The following is a 16,846-nucleotide window of genomic DNA, read 5'->3' on the forward strand; positions in this document are numbered from 1 at the left end:
TAACTGCGCGAGGAATTAAAGAAATTAAGTCGCACCGCTACATTGTTACACTGTTACACCGTGTGCGCCTTTTTTTTGATACTGCACTTGGAACTTGTTAAAGCACTAGGTAGTTGCCACCTCTTTGTATTCGCTAAAAAGGCTCTCCTTTAGGGGAAGCTCGTCGTTCCCTTTTAGGTGGTGACCCCCCTGGGGGATTCCAAACTGGTGAGTTTCCTCTTCTCGAGGAAGCGCTTTAAGGATAACTTAATTTCTTCGTGGAGCTTCTGAAAGAGGATTTGAAAAATGGGGTTCTTCCCAGTGCCCAATAAATTTTTGTAAACAAAATGGTACTTATCAAAATGGTTGTTCAGGAATAGTTGCAGTTGGAATGTATCATGGTGGTTCAATTCTACTTCTTCTACTTGCTTTTTCAGGGTCCTTCCAACTTGGTTTCTCCTATCTTCCAAGTGTGATCTGCTATGTCTGAGCCTTACAGCTGAGGTTGTTCGTAGTTCCATCGAATGGCTGCTATCACGTGCAACTGTCCCATTTGGGGGAATGGCTGCCCCCCCGGATGTGCCGGTTGGTAATTTTCTGCCCGGCGAAACAGCATTATTATAGAAGGAGTAGTAAGTTACGTGGTTGTTGAAGATATGAGTCAAGTTATAAATATGGACGTCATTATTTATGTTAAAAATGTGCGTGTAATTTTTGAAGGCTTCAAAACAATTTACTTTCCTGTTATGGAATACGATGTCTGCGTTTATATTGGCGTGGACGTAGGATCGGTAGATACACATGTAGAGGAGTTCGCAGATATTTACTCTAAGCGTGCACTTATATTTGTACTCAGTTTTTTTACTTATGGTGAGGTAATTTATTCCCTTCTCATAGTAGCAGAGGAACTGTTTACTGTTAGATTTATCACTGACGAAGATGAGGTCCAGGTAGAAGATGTTAGTAACCAGTGTATCCCATAATTCTTTCAACTTTACTTTATCGATGTTGTAGTATAGGGGGATATGGATCAACGCCAAAGAGGAGAGGATCTTTATTTTATATACATTTGTGTACCTGAGTGTACTTATTAGGTGGTCCAGAATTTGGCTATGCAGCTCGGCAAAGTTGTGAGCCAGGAAGAAGGAGAAATTGTTGTATATCAGTTTGAAGGCGTAGAGGACATTCCATGTGATTTTGTTCTTTATGTGATCCTTCACAATGGATAGGAGGTAGAGAATAATTTTTGCGTCGACGTTGTTGTTCGCTTTGTTTATTGGGGGGTTACTTTTGCCTCTGCTGGAGTGGAAGATGTCCTTTATTTCTAGGACGATGGGGTCTGTGTGGACATTCTCCTCCCTCTGATCGGAGTACCCCTGGAAGAGATGCTCCGGGTTTAGTACTTCCTGGGGGGCATGCCCTGAAATGTTCTGCGTCCGATCTGGCTTCTCCTGGGAAGGTTGTTCCTTCTTGTTCTCCTTCCTTCTACCCCCTTCGCGGGAATCACCCTTTTGGGGGGGATCCTCATTTGAACTGGCCATCTTTGTGGATATTTCCTTCTCCCCGTCTGACCCCTCCAACTTCGCTGCGCTATCGGTGCACGAAAAGAAGTTGTCTTCAAAATTATATTCATACTTTACGTAGACGTTGAGGAACAAGTGATACAGTTTGCACTTTTGCGTTGACTTCATTTCGGAGTTGCTCTTCTGCAAGTGGCAGGTCACTAAGGCATCGGTACTTCTTCTGCTTAGGTTCCTTTTCCCCTTGGACGCATCCTCCCCGTTCGCCACAACACCCGTGTTGGCAGCGCCGTGTGAAGACCCTCTGCTGCATCTACGTCCAACTGTGGACAGTCCCCCCCCGAGGAGCCCCTTCTTCTCGACCAAATTATTCAGGTACATGAAATACTTCAGCAGAAACGTCGAGGGTAGCAAGCTGATCGAATTGAATAAAAAAAAGTTTACATTTTTGCATATAAATCCTACATACCTAATTATGCAACAGATGGCCCGATCCTTCTCTACGTTTTTGTTTTCTCGTATGATTAGGAGGAGGATGTAGATGTACTCGATGTAGGAAATGAGGTATATGTTGTTTGAGAATTGGTCATGTAGTTTTTCTTCGTTGTGGTTAGTGATGCCATTTGGGTGGTTGCCGGGGGTGGGGATACTCCCTGCGTCGGTTGGAAAATCTCTGCATGGCGCACCTCTCCCCGTCGTGCAGGTGCTACTGGCCGTTGTGTTATTGCTGCTGGAGGTGAAGCATGTTACCCCTTTGTGAAAAAAACTATCGGCTACACTGGTATGTATGTGCTCGTTGCAATGGACCAATTCCCCCGTAACGGTGTCCCCCCGCAGGCGGAATAACTTCAACCCATCCACATCTGAGGATAAGCGAATTCCGTTAATGAAGCTTATAAACTTGTTAATGTCCTTGTTCTCCTCACTGTTGTAGTTACTGTAGTAGGAAAAAGTCTTGATGCTGTTTTGAGTAAAATAAAAGGGGACATAGGAACTAGCTATTTCGCATATGCAGTTGTATGTGTAGTACTTTAGGTCTACAAAGGAATCGTTGTAAAATTTGATAATGTGAATGATGATGTAGATATATATGTAGTACAGCTCGAACAATTTCCTTTCGTTTCTTTGCTTTTCTAGTAGGTATGCGTCATTCCTTTGTCTGCCTTGGGAGTCGTTTGATGGGGTTTCGTCCCCTTGGTCTTTTTCGTACACGTGGAGGGAATTGATTAGACATGTGTCTCTTGTTCTACCTGGCTCAGTGACCTGTTCGGTGTTCTTTTTCGGTTGCACAATTTCACCATTGGGTGGGAGTAAAACCTGTTTGTCATTACGCTGTGTGTTCATCTCATTCACCTGGTTGGTCATCTCTCTTTGGCGATTCTCATGCTTCTTCAATGCATCCATCTGGGGACCCCCCCTTCTGTTCTGCCTCTTCAGCAATCCACACAATTTTCTCATTTTGTCTTTATTGACATTTCTCGTATTCGTCGCCATTTTGGTTAGGGAACTATTGGGGAACAGCTCCGTATCTTTTCCGTCTACCTCTTTTTTAGTGCAGGTAAGTTTGGGCGGATTATTTTTGGTCATCTGGTCTTCGTTACTCCCCCCTGGGTTGCTCATTCTGCTTGTTCGTTCTTCCAGCATGGGTTTTCCCAGGGAGCATTTAAATGTTGAGTCAGCTATACTGATGCAGCGTACGGGGTTCTCTTTCCGTTGCTGCTGCTTCGGTTGTGCTTTTCGTTCCTTCTCGGAAATTGCGTTTAACACACCTATATTTGCAGAAGTGGTGGTGTCCCTTGAGTAGGGAGTCACATCCGATGAGTGCTCATATTGAACTGACTCTTTCAGCTTTTCCATTATTGTGCACGCTGAGTGTGTACCCACTTGCCTTAATTCACGTGCCATTCTTCCCATGTTGCTATTGCTGCTTCTACGACTGTTGTTGTGGTTGGGGACCTGCTCCGGGTTGTATATGGTTGAACGGGTGGGGGTGCGCGCTACATTTTCGAACAAATCTTTTTTATCACGCCATCCTTGGTGGGTGTAATTATCGTCATGCGGGGAGGTATTACCATGGTTATTGCTAATCTTTGCCTCTTCTTCGATAAGAACAGGACATACCTTGCAGCTTCCACTCACCCGTTCGGAACCCGTATTCGTCTGGGTTGAATGTATGAAAATGTTTGTAGGTGTGCCGTTTACCTGTGGGGAGGTAACACCCCCTGTGGTTACACTCGTACACATGTTCGTTTTGCACTTTCGCTCAAATGTGTCTACGCTGTGGGCGTTACTTTTGATGTTTTTTTGCAAGGCATTTTGTAAAGATTCATTCTTTGCGGCGTGAGTGATGCCGCTGTGGGCTGGGGTAACTCCCCCAGTAGACACAGACACGCCCGCTGCCGTGGTGAGGATATTATTATAGTACACATTGGTAGAATTTATATGCAGCAAGTTTATCCTCTTTTCATAATTTTGGATAAATTTTTTATTAAAGGTAAAAATGTACTTTATAATATATTTGCTCAGGGCGGTAATTATGTTACACTTAATGCTGTGGACACAGGAGGAGACGAGTTTTGCCAATCGTTGGATGTCATCAACGGTTAGGATTTTAAATCCTGTGTAGCTTAAATGGGAGATGCAGATAATGGTGTTTAGAAAAATATGCTTGAGTTTGCTTCTTCTGTTTGTGATGTCGTTGTGTATTTTATTTATGTTATGGATGTGGATGAGAATGTACTTCCTGAATAGTTCGATCATGTCGCTTTCGACGAGCTGCACGAATTGTTTCTTCTTGCTCATTTGGGTTGCTTCGATCTGGTGCTGGTCGGGCGTACCGTTTGTATTTCCCTCGGGGGGGACCTCTTTTTGCACGTGATCAAGCGTATGTTTGGAAGCGCTTCTAGTGGGTGATCCCTTCGGGGGGCTCAGAAAACAGTTTGAGGTGTTCCCGATTGAGGTATTCCAATCTGGGATTACATGTCTGACTCCCTTTGCACTGGCGATGCGGCTGTGCACACTTCCACAGGGTGATCTCTGCACAGAGTGTCTTAAACCAGTTTTAAATGAACCCACGTCGGAGCGGTTCTTCCTGCACAGTTGATCACACGGGGGTAATTCTTCTGTCCCACCCAACTGGGGACTCAACATGTGTTCCCCCATGCAGTTGTCCCACACGTTCCCCCTCGACGCAGTGTTATTAAATATTCCGTCATTCTTATATTCATCCTTTTGTCTATATGTTGGAAGTTCGTATTCACTGCAGTTAACCTCGTAGTAAGAATTGATAAAGGTGAAAATATCTATGACTATCTTAATGGAAATAATTTTTATGTGTACATTTTCCGATTGTAAGAAATACTCGAGCAAAGTTCTGACGTCATTCCAGCAGTGCATATAACAGAACAGGTAATGCTTTAATGTCTTCTGGAAGACTAGGAAGATATTCTTGAAAATTTGAATATCATACGGTATTAAATTGGGCATTAAATTATTTCTGTTCAGGAAATTATTAAGTTGGTTCGTGTCGTTATTTTCCTGCTGCATGTAGGAAATGATGTAATTATCGTAGAGGTCGTTGTATGAATTGTTTACGTATTTTTTTTCGTAACGGTAGGATCTGAGGTTTGCGTTTGAGCGATCCGTTCTGTTGGGGTGCCCTCTAAGGGAGTATTCCTGATCGCTGTTGTTGTACAAATTTATGTTTTCTTTCTCTTGGCATTGTTCTGTCTCTTCCAATGGGTTAGCGTCCCCTGGGTTGGGTTCCCCCCTTGGTATAACCTCTTTCCACCCCTTATCGCCCACCAGTTGGTTCCCGTTTTCGAGCCAAATATCTATTCCATCTGTGCAGGGCTGGTAAAAAATCTTATAAAGAAATATCAACATGAAGTAGATTAACTGTGCAAAGGAGATGTCATACAGCTGATTATGCGGAGCGTGGTGGCAGTAAATATTGTAACCATTTAACGTTCTATTCATATTCTGCCCGTATATGTTGGTACAGAGGAAGCGAAAAATCTCATCATTGTAATTGCACAGCAGGACCGAAAATATGTTTATAATAACCGTTATCGTGGTTATATATTTGGACCCCCTGGAATAGTCGTTGGAGTAGAGAATGCTGATCAGCAGATCGTAATCTTCGCTCGATAGGAGTTGCTTATTTATTTTGTCTATGTGTTTGTACAGGTAGGATAGATCGTTGTCGTTTCTTTTTTTGCCGACCTTTTTTATTTTTTTTGTAGAATCGATTATGTTTGCAGGTTTGCATGAACATACGCTCCCTTTTGTGGATTCCTCTTCTTCGTCACCATCCTCTTCATCATTTTCGTCATCGTCTTCCCCTTCTTCTTCCTCTTCTTTTTTTTTATTTTTCAGTTGCAGTGCATCTGGTGTCGTATCCATGTCTGTCCTCCCGTCGGGGGGGTTCGCACTCGCTCCATTTTTATCCATATCATTGGAATGCACATGAGAGGGGGATAATTCCTCCGCCTGTTCAAAAGTATTTTCCTCACTTTTGTCATACCCAGTGATGTCTTTGTTGCTATCATTTGGGGGGTTTTCCTCTCCGTCCTCATTATTACTCTCTGTGTTTTTTCTTTCTTCTTTTTCTTTTTTCATATCTGCCTTACTTTTTCGTTTTGGTTTTTTGGCGCTCTCCTCCTGATCGGCTAGACTTAGGTGGGTCATGCGATGGTGGTGGATGGGGAGGCCTTTCCCAGTGCAGGTTGGATCGCCCCCCGATTGGTCCCACCTCTGATTGGGTGACTGCTCCCCCTCCTGCACATCACTCTCTTCGTGCTCCTCCGTGTCCCTAAGGTTATTCAGGTAATTATTAAGCGAGCTAAACACGCGCTCATCCTCGTCTAGGTAGTCATGCGGGTAGAAGTCGTTATCACTCAGTTGCTTCGTGTGGAAAAATTCACTTCTATGTCGGTTCAGGTGCACATTATTGTTTGTCTGACTGCACACCACGTTGGAACTGCAAAACTGAGTTGCTTTCCTTTCCCTCTCTGTGAACTGTTCGATGTATGGAAAGAGTGAATAACCAAAGGGGGTGTTCCCTTCTGTTTTCCGATTCCTTTTGGAGGTACCATCCTTGTGGAGTAACTTCTTAACGCAGAAATGAAAAACATCGCCATGGTTAAAATATATGAGGTATTTTAATAAGTAGAAAAAAAAAAACTTTAAAATATTTTTCAGTAAGTTTTTATACTTTGGTATTAATACCGATTGGGAAACTCTAAGGAAAAAACGGCAGATGTTTAGTCTATCCGTGGGGGTGTAGAAATTACTTTCTCTGTTGACCATGTATGTTCTGGTTATAAGTTTGGTAAACTGTGTGAGTAGCTTTACAATGATCTGTTCAGTGGCGGCTTTTCTTGCACTACAGTAGTTTGCTTTCTCGTTGGACTGTTCCTTCGCGTAGCGCTCATAACTGTATTCTTGCCTGTGGTTGGGAATGCCACAGTTGGAGCTTCTACCAACAGGGTTATCAGGTCTCACTTCTCCGTAGGTCTGCATTTGATTCTCCCCTTCGAGGCTTCCCCGTGATGATCGAGCATTTGTTCCAATTTCTGCTTCTCTCTTCATGATGTGGTTTATATCGTTAAGGAAAGGAACTGGATGATGTTCTTTGCCCATTTGTATATTCTGCTTCGTCTGTTTGTCTGGGAAAGACGGGTTGGTATAACCTGCACTGTTGTAGGAGTTTTTTCCAAAAGGGGTGTTACTGGGAGGAAGGTAGTTGTCTCCCTTTATGGGCGCGCTTTGATTGTGCTTGTTTAGTTGTATTATTTCTTTGGTTGTACTTCCGTTTGGAATTTGCTTCGTGAGGTTATTCGTCCTGTTATGTGGGTATTCTACGGGGGATGTCTCTTCGTGTGATCTCGTTCTGCCGGTGGGATAGCTAACTTGGCTATTAACCTGATCGCTAATGTGGCTTCCAGGCGGAGCGTTGGTGTAACTCCCCTCCTTCAGCAGAAACCAGTACTTGAGTTGTTTACAGTCGAAGAGGTACTTGAGGCACAAAATCGAATTCGTTCGGATCTTCTGATTCTGGTCATTCATCGTGAGGGTCAAAAATATGGGGATCCATTTTTTTCTGTTCTCATTGTAGTAGTAGAGGATTTTGTCCCAATCGTTTATATAGATGTGCGAAAACATTTTTATTAGGACATGTACACAACAGAGGATATTATTTCGTATGCACACGGCTAACTCGTCGTTTTCTTCTTTTTTTTTGGAATAAAATGTGGCCACGGAGTCTACTTTCCCGCTTTGCTGGTCCGAGCAGTAGTGGTTCCCCTTCTGGGAGTCGCTGTTTTTCCTTTTGGGAACTGTTGCACCAGGGATGGATGTCTTTTTCAGAGAGGTGGTTTGTTCACTCGCTTCGTCGGTCGTTTCGGTAGCTGTTTGGTTGAGCTGTTTCAGATTTCCCCTATTTTCCGGACATTCTGTATGGGGCGCATTTGTAGCCTGCCCGCTGCGTGTGGTGTACCCCGTCCCTTCTCCAGCTCCCTCCAGGGGTAGATCTTCCACCTCCACTTCGTCTTCCTCCGTTATGTCCACCTCATCTGGGTAATTCGTGTTGACAAAGAAAAACGGCTTGAGCGACTCGTACAGTGGAAAGGCAATGAGTTCCTCCTTCTTTTTGTTCCTCGAGATGATTCTAATTTTGGCGTATTCCAGGATGGTCTCGTTGAAGGCGTTTATAAAGGGGAGGAGGATTGCCAGGGAGTTATCATCGTAGGTGTGCAAATCGCGGCATTCCCCTTTGTACTCACCAAGCAGGAGGTCACTCTTAAAGTACTGGTATAACTTCTCGAAGAGGGACTTGTACAAATTAAGGAGGAAGAACCACGCCTTGTCCGAAATGGAAATGGGCTTGATTAAAATTAATTTGACGACACAGTAGAGACACGTCTTGATCACGTGTAGAATGTACACCCCCAGGTGGAGTAAAAACAGGAGGTTCTTTGCAACCACACAAATGCTATACAAAATGGAGGAGTTAAATTTATGGACATAATTTGCATTCAGTAGGAGAAGAAACATTTCGTAGAACTTATTTAAATTAAAAAAAAAGTCCTGATAATTTTTCAGTCTTAATTTGGCTAAATAGAGATTCAGTTCGGTCAGTTTTTTTTTTTTTAAAGCGTCGTTGTTCATGAATACATCATTGAATATTTTGTTGCTGTAGTATCGTATGTTTTGTATTATGATTTCCAGTTTGCTCCCTGGGGGGACGTCTCCCACGGTTGTTCTCCTTGTGTCGGTGTGCCGTTCTGGGTAGCCACTGGTATATCCTTCACCATGGTAGTCATCGTAATGGTTGTCGTTTTTCCCGTCACTTGGGTAGGCGCCTCCCCCTGTGATGTTCCCAATTGGGGAGTCCACTGCTAAATCCATTGCACCTCTTCGAAAACCCAGGAGCTCCCTCCAAATGGTCCCATTACATGCCCCCCCGTGGTGGTCAAACTGGAACACTGTCATAGGCTGCATGATTTGCTTAATTGGGTTCAGAAGGTTCACCTGTTTGGAATTATCCATATTGCACATCGGGGCATCAAACGGAAGGGCCTTTTTCCCCATTTTTTCAATTGCGTAGTTTGCAGAATTGTTCGTAAAAATGTCCAGACTATGATTTCCATTGCTGTGGTTGTGGTGGTGAGGAGGACCGTTGGAAGTACATCTGGTGTGGTGTTCTTCACCCTGGTTTAGCTGTACACTATGGCATATACTATGCTGTTTATTCTGTTGTAGCATCAGGGATAGGGGTGCCATTCCCTCTTTACTTTTGTTTGCAGAACTGAGAAAATTGGCTGGGTTGGAGGCGGCATGGTGTGGGATTACCATGGGGACGTAGTTGTTCCCGTTGCTCTCGATGTGGGAGCTATTCCCCCTCTCCTGCGTACTGTCAAGGAAGTACCCCTCAGGGGAGAAGGCCCCAATTCTGTTAACCTCGTCTAGAAGCATCCCCCCTCCTTCCTCCGAATGGCTACAAGGGATATCACCCGTTTGGACTCTTCCACCACTGAGCAGCTTCGTTTTGTCGTTCTGATTGAGGAGCCTACTTGTACTCATTACGTGTTCATTAAGGGTGATGGAGTTTCCTACGTTAAAATTGTTCGTTCTTCTGCACAGGCTGACTAGCCATTTGGACTTGTCCTCCATTGTGCTCACGATTGAGTTATTCTGTTTGTCGTTTCTCAGATCTATGTTGGTGACTAGATGGTCCTCATTACAGTGGGGTTCAAATTCTGTGTTTGCAGTTACAGTACAACTTTTCTGCGTTAAAATATTTCCCATCGTGGTAATATTTGCGTTCGTGTAAGCTTCAAATTTTTTACCATAAGTAGTCTCCCCCCCGTTAATGACATTGTTAGCGCAGTTTCCTATCCCCGCAGTATTTACATTTAAACTTCCTATGCATTTGTCCCCTTTCGATTCGTCTATACGGTTGTGTAGGTCTCTGTACTTGGCACTGCCAAAACGGAGCAATGTATCATGTGGTATATTTGTCCCTTTATCGACCAGTGGGAAATCATCCCTGTGGAGGTCTCTTCCTACCTTTTCCATGTCTATTCCGTTGAGGTGATTCGATTTGTTCACTTGGTTGTTATTGTGCACAAATGGTTGTTCGCTCCAATTAGGGTTCACATACCGCCCCTGGCTGAGTTCGTTTTGAATTGTTCCTGCTGGGGTATTCATCTCAGTTTGGACGTTGATACCTCCTGAGGAGCTTTCCCTGCTAGGGAGGAGCATCTTGTTTATTTTCGTTTTGCTTATGTAGTCGTCTAATAGACTCATAGCATTCTGCAGACTAATTTGTTTCCCTGGGTTGTTCAAATGAGGCATTTTCTCGCAACTTTGGTGGATGACACAATTGGTCGGTTGCTGGTTGGGGATGATCATTTCGTTTGGGTGGGTGATCTCCTTTCTCGTTGGTGGGTTATTTGTGTGGATCACCTGGTGTGTTTGCTCCATTTCGCTGGCGCCCTCAACTCCACCACCGTAGACGGGTATATTTTCCCTTCTAACGAGGGAGCAGTTGGAATATATGCCAAAGATGTTTCCCTCCTGTTCAGGAAACACATTCTTATAGTTACGGTTCGTGTGTCTATCTTCGTTGTTTGGTTGGTTACTCACTCGAGAGTCGCATCTCTGGATGACGGTTTTATCTCTATTTAGATTACACACATTTTGTATATTTAGCAGGTCCCTATTTTTGTGGTGGTCCTGTGGAGGGTCCAAGTGTATGTTGCTTGTGAGTTCATCTGTGGGCATCGTCCCCTCGTTTAGCACCTCTTGTTCTTTTTCATTCATGAAATTTATTTCCGGGTGTGTGGTGTCATAATCGTTTGCGTTGTTCCTTGCGTGGTTGAATAGTCGGCTGGGTGGGCTACCTCCAAGGTTGTTTGTCATTGCTCCGTCTGCATGCGTATTTGTGCAGAAGCTGCGTTCTACACCTTTACGTGGATCGGTGTCTGCACCGCTTCCTATGTTGATTTCCCCCTGGTTATGATTCATCACGTGGTCAATCTTAGGCACACCGTCCACGATAAAGGAGCGAACCGATGGCAGGAAGTCTCCATTAACCACCCCAAAATGCACCTCCTCCTTTGCACCATTTTCCATTTGGTTATTACAATGGTTCAGTTTATGGGTCTTGTGAAAATGTTCAAGTTGTATCGCGCTGTAATTGGTGCTACTTTGGTCGAAGTAATTTTGTACATGTCCCACTTGGGGGTTCTTCATTCTTTGGACGTCTGCGTGGGGGGAGATGAAATCAACTTTATTCTTTCCGTGCATCATGATTAAATTGTTTCCCTGATCTGATGGGGAGTTCACCCCCACGTCATCTCCGACACTACAGTAACAGTGGTCACTTTTTTTATTTAGCTGTTTCGTTCTTATATTCGATTGGAGTGGAGTGGGTGGAAGTAATTCCTGCAGTGGATGTATGACATTATTTTGCGCTGCATGGAGTTGGTTTTCCTTGGGGTAAGTCTGAACATATAGGGGAAAATGTGTCTTCTCCAGGGCATCTCCACTTCTTACAATTTTATTCTCTATGTAATTCATTCCGGTGTGGTTATGCATACCATGTTCCTCGTCCATTATTGGGTAATAATTTTCTACGTTCTGTTGGGCCTCCATCTGTGGTGCAGTTTGTAGCTGGTCATTTTTGTCTTTCCTTTTTATGCTACACATGATCATGTTAAATTGTTCCTGCGTGATGCTTGGCGTAGCATTGGGGGATATACTTAGGACCATATTGGGGACCCCATTTTGGGTAACATTTCTCTTTTCGATTAAAAAATCCTGCAAGCTCTTTTCCATTTTGTATACTCACACAAATATTAGGGTGAAATTAATTGTGGCTATCTGTGCCCGTGTGGAGGGCACTATCAGTACGTGCCTTGTACCGGTGCGTCAACACGGATTTGCTCTAGCGGGAATATGCAAACATGTACTTTCTTATGTGTATGTTTATGCAAGTAAATATGCTCGAATAGATCGGTAGGCTTCTTCCAAATGATGGGCAACGTTGCGCCTTCTTGAAATGCTCTCTGTCTTGTGATGATCACTCCCGGGTTCGCTCATCCCAAGTGGTCATTTTAGGTTTGTAGAAAATCATGCAGACATGTTTTATATAAATTTATCATAAAAGAACGAATGGTGGTGAAGCAGTGGGACGAATCCACGAGGGAAAGACTCACCTTTTAGTTGGATAGTCCCTTTTTCCCAAACAAGCAACGTAAAAAAAGGGTACATGAAATGAAACGGGAAAGCATGAATTATTTGAATAGCTTACCTCACGTCCTGTTGTGTAGATGTATTCGTGCAGGTATAAGCATGCGAAACGGCTCAGAAAAATTACACGACGGACGCATGGCGTAGTATATATTTGTTAGCAACTGCTTGTCTGCAAAGCAGTCGTTTTGATACAACAATGGGAAAAGCAAACATGCACTTTTTTACATATATGTGGTGATGCTCTTCGATAAGTATATATCCACATGGAACAAGTAAACGTAGTAATATGAGAAAAGGGGAAAAAAAAAAAGAATCTTTGCGAGTGCGCAGATGGGGTTACATTTGTGCAGCAATTACAAAGAATGAACTTATACAATCTTAGGTGTGTTCACCCATAGACGCACTCACGAAAGGGGAATTATAAAAGACAAAGTAATGTACACAAATAAATATGAAGTAGAGCGGAGCAAAGGAAGGGGAGGGGATCCACAAAGTGACTTCTCACACCACAGTGAGTTGTTATCGTAAAAGGGGGAAAGGGCACTAACTGGAAGGACGTTTGTCCTAAGTCGATGGTACAGAAGATCTATTCTCACGGAGGGACAACTATACATGTGGAGATATGAACAGACAAATTTTGATATCCACACATTTATACAAATGTGTCTGCCCCTGTAGGATCCCCTTTCTCTTCCTGGCTCCGTTAAATGGAAACAAAGGACAATCTACCCCCACTTGGTACCTATGAGCTGAGCAATTAAAATGGGTAACCACTCAGTGGATCGAGGAAATCACGCGGAAATTTTTTTAAAAAAAAGGTCAACAATGGAATATTTTAAAGCATCACTTTCAGTTGAAATTTTTTTAATAAAAAATGACTCGGTGTTGTGTGGCACGGTGGTAACTCAAGATAATGCACACACGAATGGTGTGCCTTTTTGTATTTTTTTTTTTTTTTTTTTTTCAAATATGTCACGTTCGAAGAGGTGTCCCACAGAGAAGGATCAAGCCTCTTTCGGACAGTTACTGTCTCGCTCACAACTTATGTGCAAAAGGGGAGAGTGGAAATCCCCATCGGTACATACATTCAGTGCATGCACTACACTTATAGGTGCGATAATCGGGGCATATACATATGCAGGAAATCGAAGAAGCGTACATTGGTTCTTAAGAAAATATATTGTAACGGTGAGGTAACACGGGAATACGGATTGGGGATTCCAACGCTGGAAGGCGACGAGGTTATTGCATTCAAAGTGTTAGGTGTTCCTTAACTGCTCAAAGCAGTTCCACTTCGGGGAGGAAGACAGGCAGAGGAAAACGTGCCTCTTCTATAATACATACACAGTCTAAGATAGTACGAAGATGCTAACAGCCAAAAAAGGGAAACCATCTATGGAACAGTATGCTGCTCCTGTGGGGGCATAATGCAGCAGCTTTAGAGCGGCATGTGAGCAGAAGACGAAAAATGGGACGAACCACGGGTTTGAACTATACATCGAGGGGGTAGTTACACATTCATAAGCGGTAAATATATGGGGCATTAAAAAGGTAGACGGACTGTGGATGTAACGGGTTTATTCAGTCCCGAGTTTTTTTCTTTTTTTTAAATTCACCGCGTTAATGGGGAAGCAGCATAAGGGAAGTAGGTTTACACTATGTTCATGGTACATATGTATAACGTATGTACGGGTAAATAATCACTTGGTGTATGGTGGCATCGATTACTCCATGTGGTTCACATATGCATGGAGGAAAGAACTCGGCTGCGGGAAAAAGTCTCCCTCTTTTTATTTCTTCTACATAATGAGAAGGTGGTTATCGGTTAGCGCGGTTAAAAGGGGGTACATACAAGTGGGAGGCAAACAAACTATTAAAAAAACGGACATGCGGAACGGGAACTCCAGCGAATTCCTTCAAAGGAGAAAAAATATATATCTAAATAATCCAGTTATGTAATAAATTAAAATATACTCGTGTGGTGAAAACCGGGATGGACGCACTTAAAAAGGGAGGTAACGGAAAAAAAAAAAAAAAAAACAGGCAACTATTTGTGCGCATAAGTCTACATACAAATACAGGCGCAATTTACTAACAGGGAGTGCACTTGAGCGTATGTTTATGTGTACACAATGCGGGCATTTTCAAATGAGCATATGTAGATATTCATGAATTGTCCTTAGCCTCTGCGGATGGGGGGGAGACACTTCGCAAAGGTCTCGACAGGTTGTGCAATTAATTCAATTAAAACATGGCGCCAAAGGTTGAAAAAAAATAATAATAAAATAACAGTGGTAATGCTAAAGTGAAAATAAAAAGTAATTATAGCAATGACGTAATAGTTAACGAGGGCGCCAAACTAAATTGGGGAATCATTTGGAAAGTGCCAATAGTACGGCTGGCCAAGCGAAATGGAGAGGCAACGACAAGGGTGAGGTGGCCACTTATAAACTTGCCCCTCGGTTGGTTTTGCACTGACGCGTATTCGTTTGCGAGTGGCGCACAGCGGTAGACACATTGACAGATGTTCGTACAAGCGGGATAACGGACACACGCATATAGACGCAGGCATGGACATGATAAACGTACGGATTAGGGCGACAGACAAAGGTATACATATGTAAATATATGTGCATGAATAAGTATTTGCAAAGAACCGGGTGCACCAACTCCCCCATGCGGAAATTTTTTTTTTTTTTTTTCCTCTAAGTGCGGAATGAAAAGTTACCTTGACCCATGCAGATAGTGGAGTCACCTTATTTCACGCGTGCATGCGCGCAAGTGTTTATCGGTGGCACGGGTGTTATGCCCTGCCCCCTATATTTTGGCTTCTCCAAAAAAAAAAAATGTTCGCAGATAGTAAGAAATGTTTTGCTTTACATGAAGCCAATTCAAATGTACCACTCCGTTTGGGGCGGTTTTGGTTATGTGTAGAAGGTCACAGTGGCATGACAATTAAAAGGAAAAATATCATCATCTTTTTTTTTTTTTTTTCCAAACGGGTATATGTAAGCGTTACATGCATATGTAACGTGCACCCCAATTTGTTTGGCGCATATGCGGAACGCTATGTGCGGTGAATATTAACGAGGTCATTAGAACAGGTAGCTGCATTTTCGTGAAGGATGCAAATTGGATAAGCATATCCAATGAAAAAGGCACATTAAAAAAAAAAAATACGTGTAGAAGCAATGAGGAGAATTGCGTCTCGCAAATTTCCTCTCAAAGGCGAGTGTTGTCCGGCATAGCTAGCGAGAAAAGTTAGAAAAAAAAAAAAAATGCATACGTGTAGGAGGTGTGCTGGAAGGTATACATGTAAATGGGCATAGGTGAAGATACACAAGTACGCATGTGCAGAAGGCATACATACTGCATGCATACACAAGAGTAAAACTGTGCCGCGAGCGTGATAAGAAATAAAAAAGTGTGTGATGGGGGAAAAGAAAAAAAAACAAAAAAAGAGGGATGGAACTACTCTTGCTCAGAGCGAGAAGGAACCACTATCCACCCCCAAAGAAGGCAAAAATAATTTTCTATAAATACATACTCGTTCACCGTTCACTTGTTCATCGGTTGAACAACAACATGTAGCAACTCCATCGGGTGGTTCTCATTTTAACGGAACATGTAGGCGTGGTTCGCAATACGAGCAGCGGGCGATTTAAAAAACAGTTGGGTGGTTCTTTTTCCTTTGGAAGGTTAACTTACAGAAAATGAAAAGAAGATGCATCAAAGGGGTAAGTAAACAGGACAATCGGAAAAAAAAATGTTGTAAAGAATTAATTATGTGAAACAAGTACGTGAAATAATTTTAAATGAGAAAAGATTTCTTTTTTAATATCGTTTTATTTTTTTTTCATTTCATATTTTTCTTTGTTTTATTTTATTTTATTTTATTTTGTATTTTTTTTTTTTTTTTTTCTTATATTCTTTCTAATTCCACATTTTTCTATTTGCTGAGGGGATCATACGAGGCGTGCGGGTGTGTAGGCGTACTGGAATAAATGGTGAAAGGAGATGCGTTTCTCGCGTGACCCTGCTCTGTAGAAAACGCGAAAAAGAGAAGCAAAGGGAGTAGAAAAGAAACGAAAAGAGAACGACGCGAAGATAAGCGAACGGAGGGGAGCGTAGCAAAATGAAGCAACACGATTCATGTCGTAAAACAACGCCGAGTGGCACAACAGGAAGCAGCACAACTGCTCGCGGAAATACAGATCGATTTTGCTGAGAGGAAAAATGCCTGCACGTTCAGGCGAAAAAGAAAAAAAAAATAAAATACAAAATAAAATAAACATTTATATTAACCTCGTGTGTACACACCGCGCGTTGATTTCCCCCCTTGTGGTTTTCGATTTCCACTCCCACGTGTACCACACCACGGAGCTAAAACAGAACGGTAGCGCGACGGAGAAACCAAACAGAAGATGTCAAAAGGAATACGGAACAAGCGCGTCAAAATGTGGGCACTTAAGAATGCGACCAAGTGAAAGCAGCACGAGAAACATCTCCGGGCGTATTCTCCTATGTTGGAACACGCCCCCTTTGGACTGTTCGATATTTGTAGAATGCCACAAAGTTATGTGCCT

At 42.9% G+C, this 16,846-nt stretch overlaps 1 protein-coding gene across 1 annotated transcript; it reads right to left on the reverse strand.

Annotated features, from left to right (window-relative positions):
* Positions 1 to 173: 173 nt before the first annotated feature.
* Positions 174 to 11,843, reverse strand: PCOAH_00006030 (Uncharacterized protein; the record flags this gene model as incomplete). The annotated part of the gene is made up of 1 exon (XM_020057414.1): positions 174 to 11,843. One exon carries the CDS (start codon positions 11,841 to 11,843, stop codon positions 174 to 176), a length of 11,670 nt encoding a protein of 3,889 aa, XP_019912908.1.
* Between the last annotated feature and the right edge of the window lie 5,003 nt (positions 11,844 to 16,846).

Source organism: Plasmodium coatneyi, chromosome 3 (genome assembly GCF_001680005.1).
Source record: "Plasmodium coatneyi strain Hackeri chromosome 3, complete sequence".
NCBI lineage: Eukaryota > Apicomplexa > Aconoidasida > Haemosporida > Plasmodiidae > Plasmodium > Plasmodium coatneyi.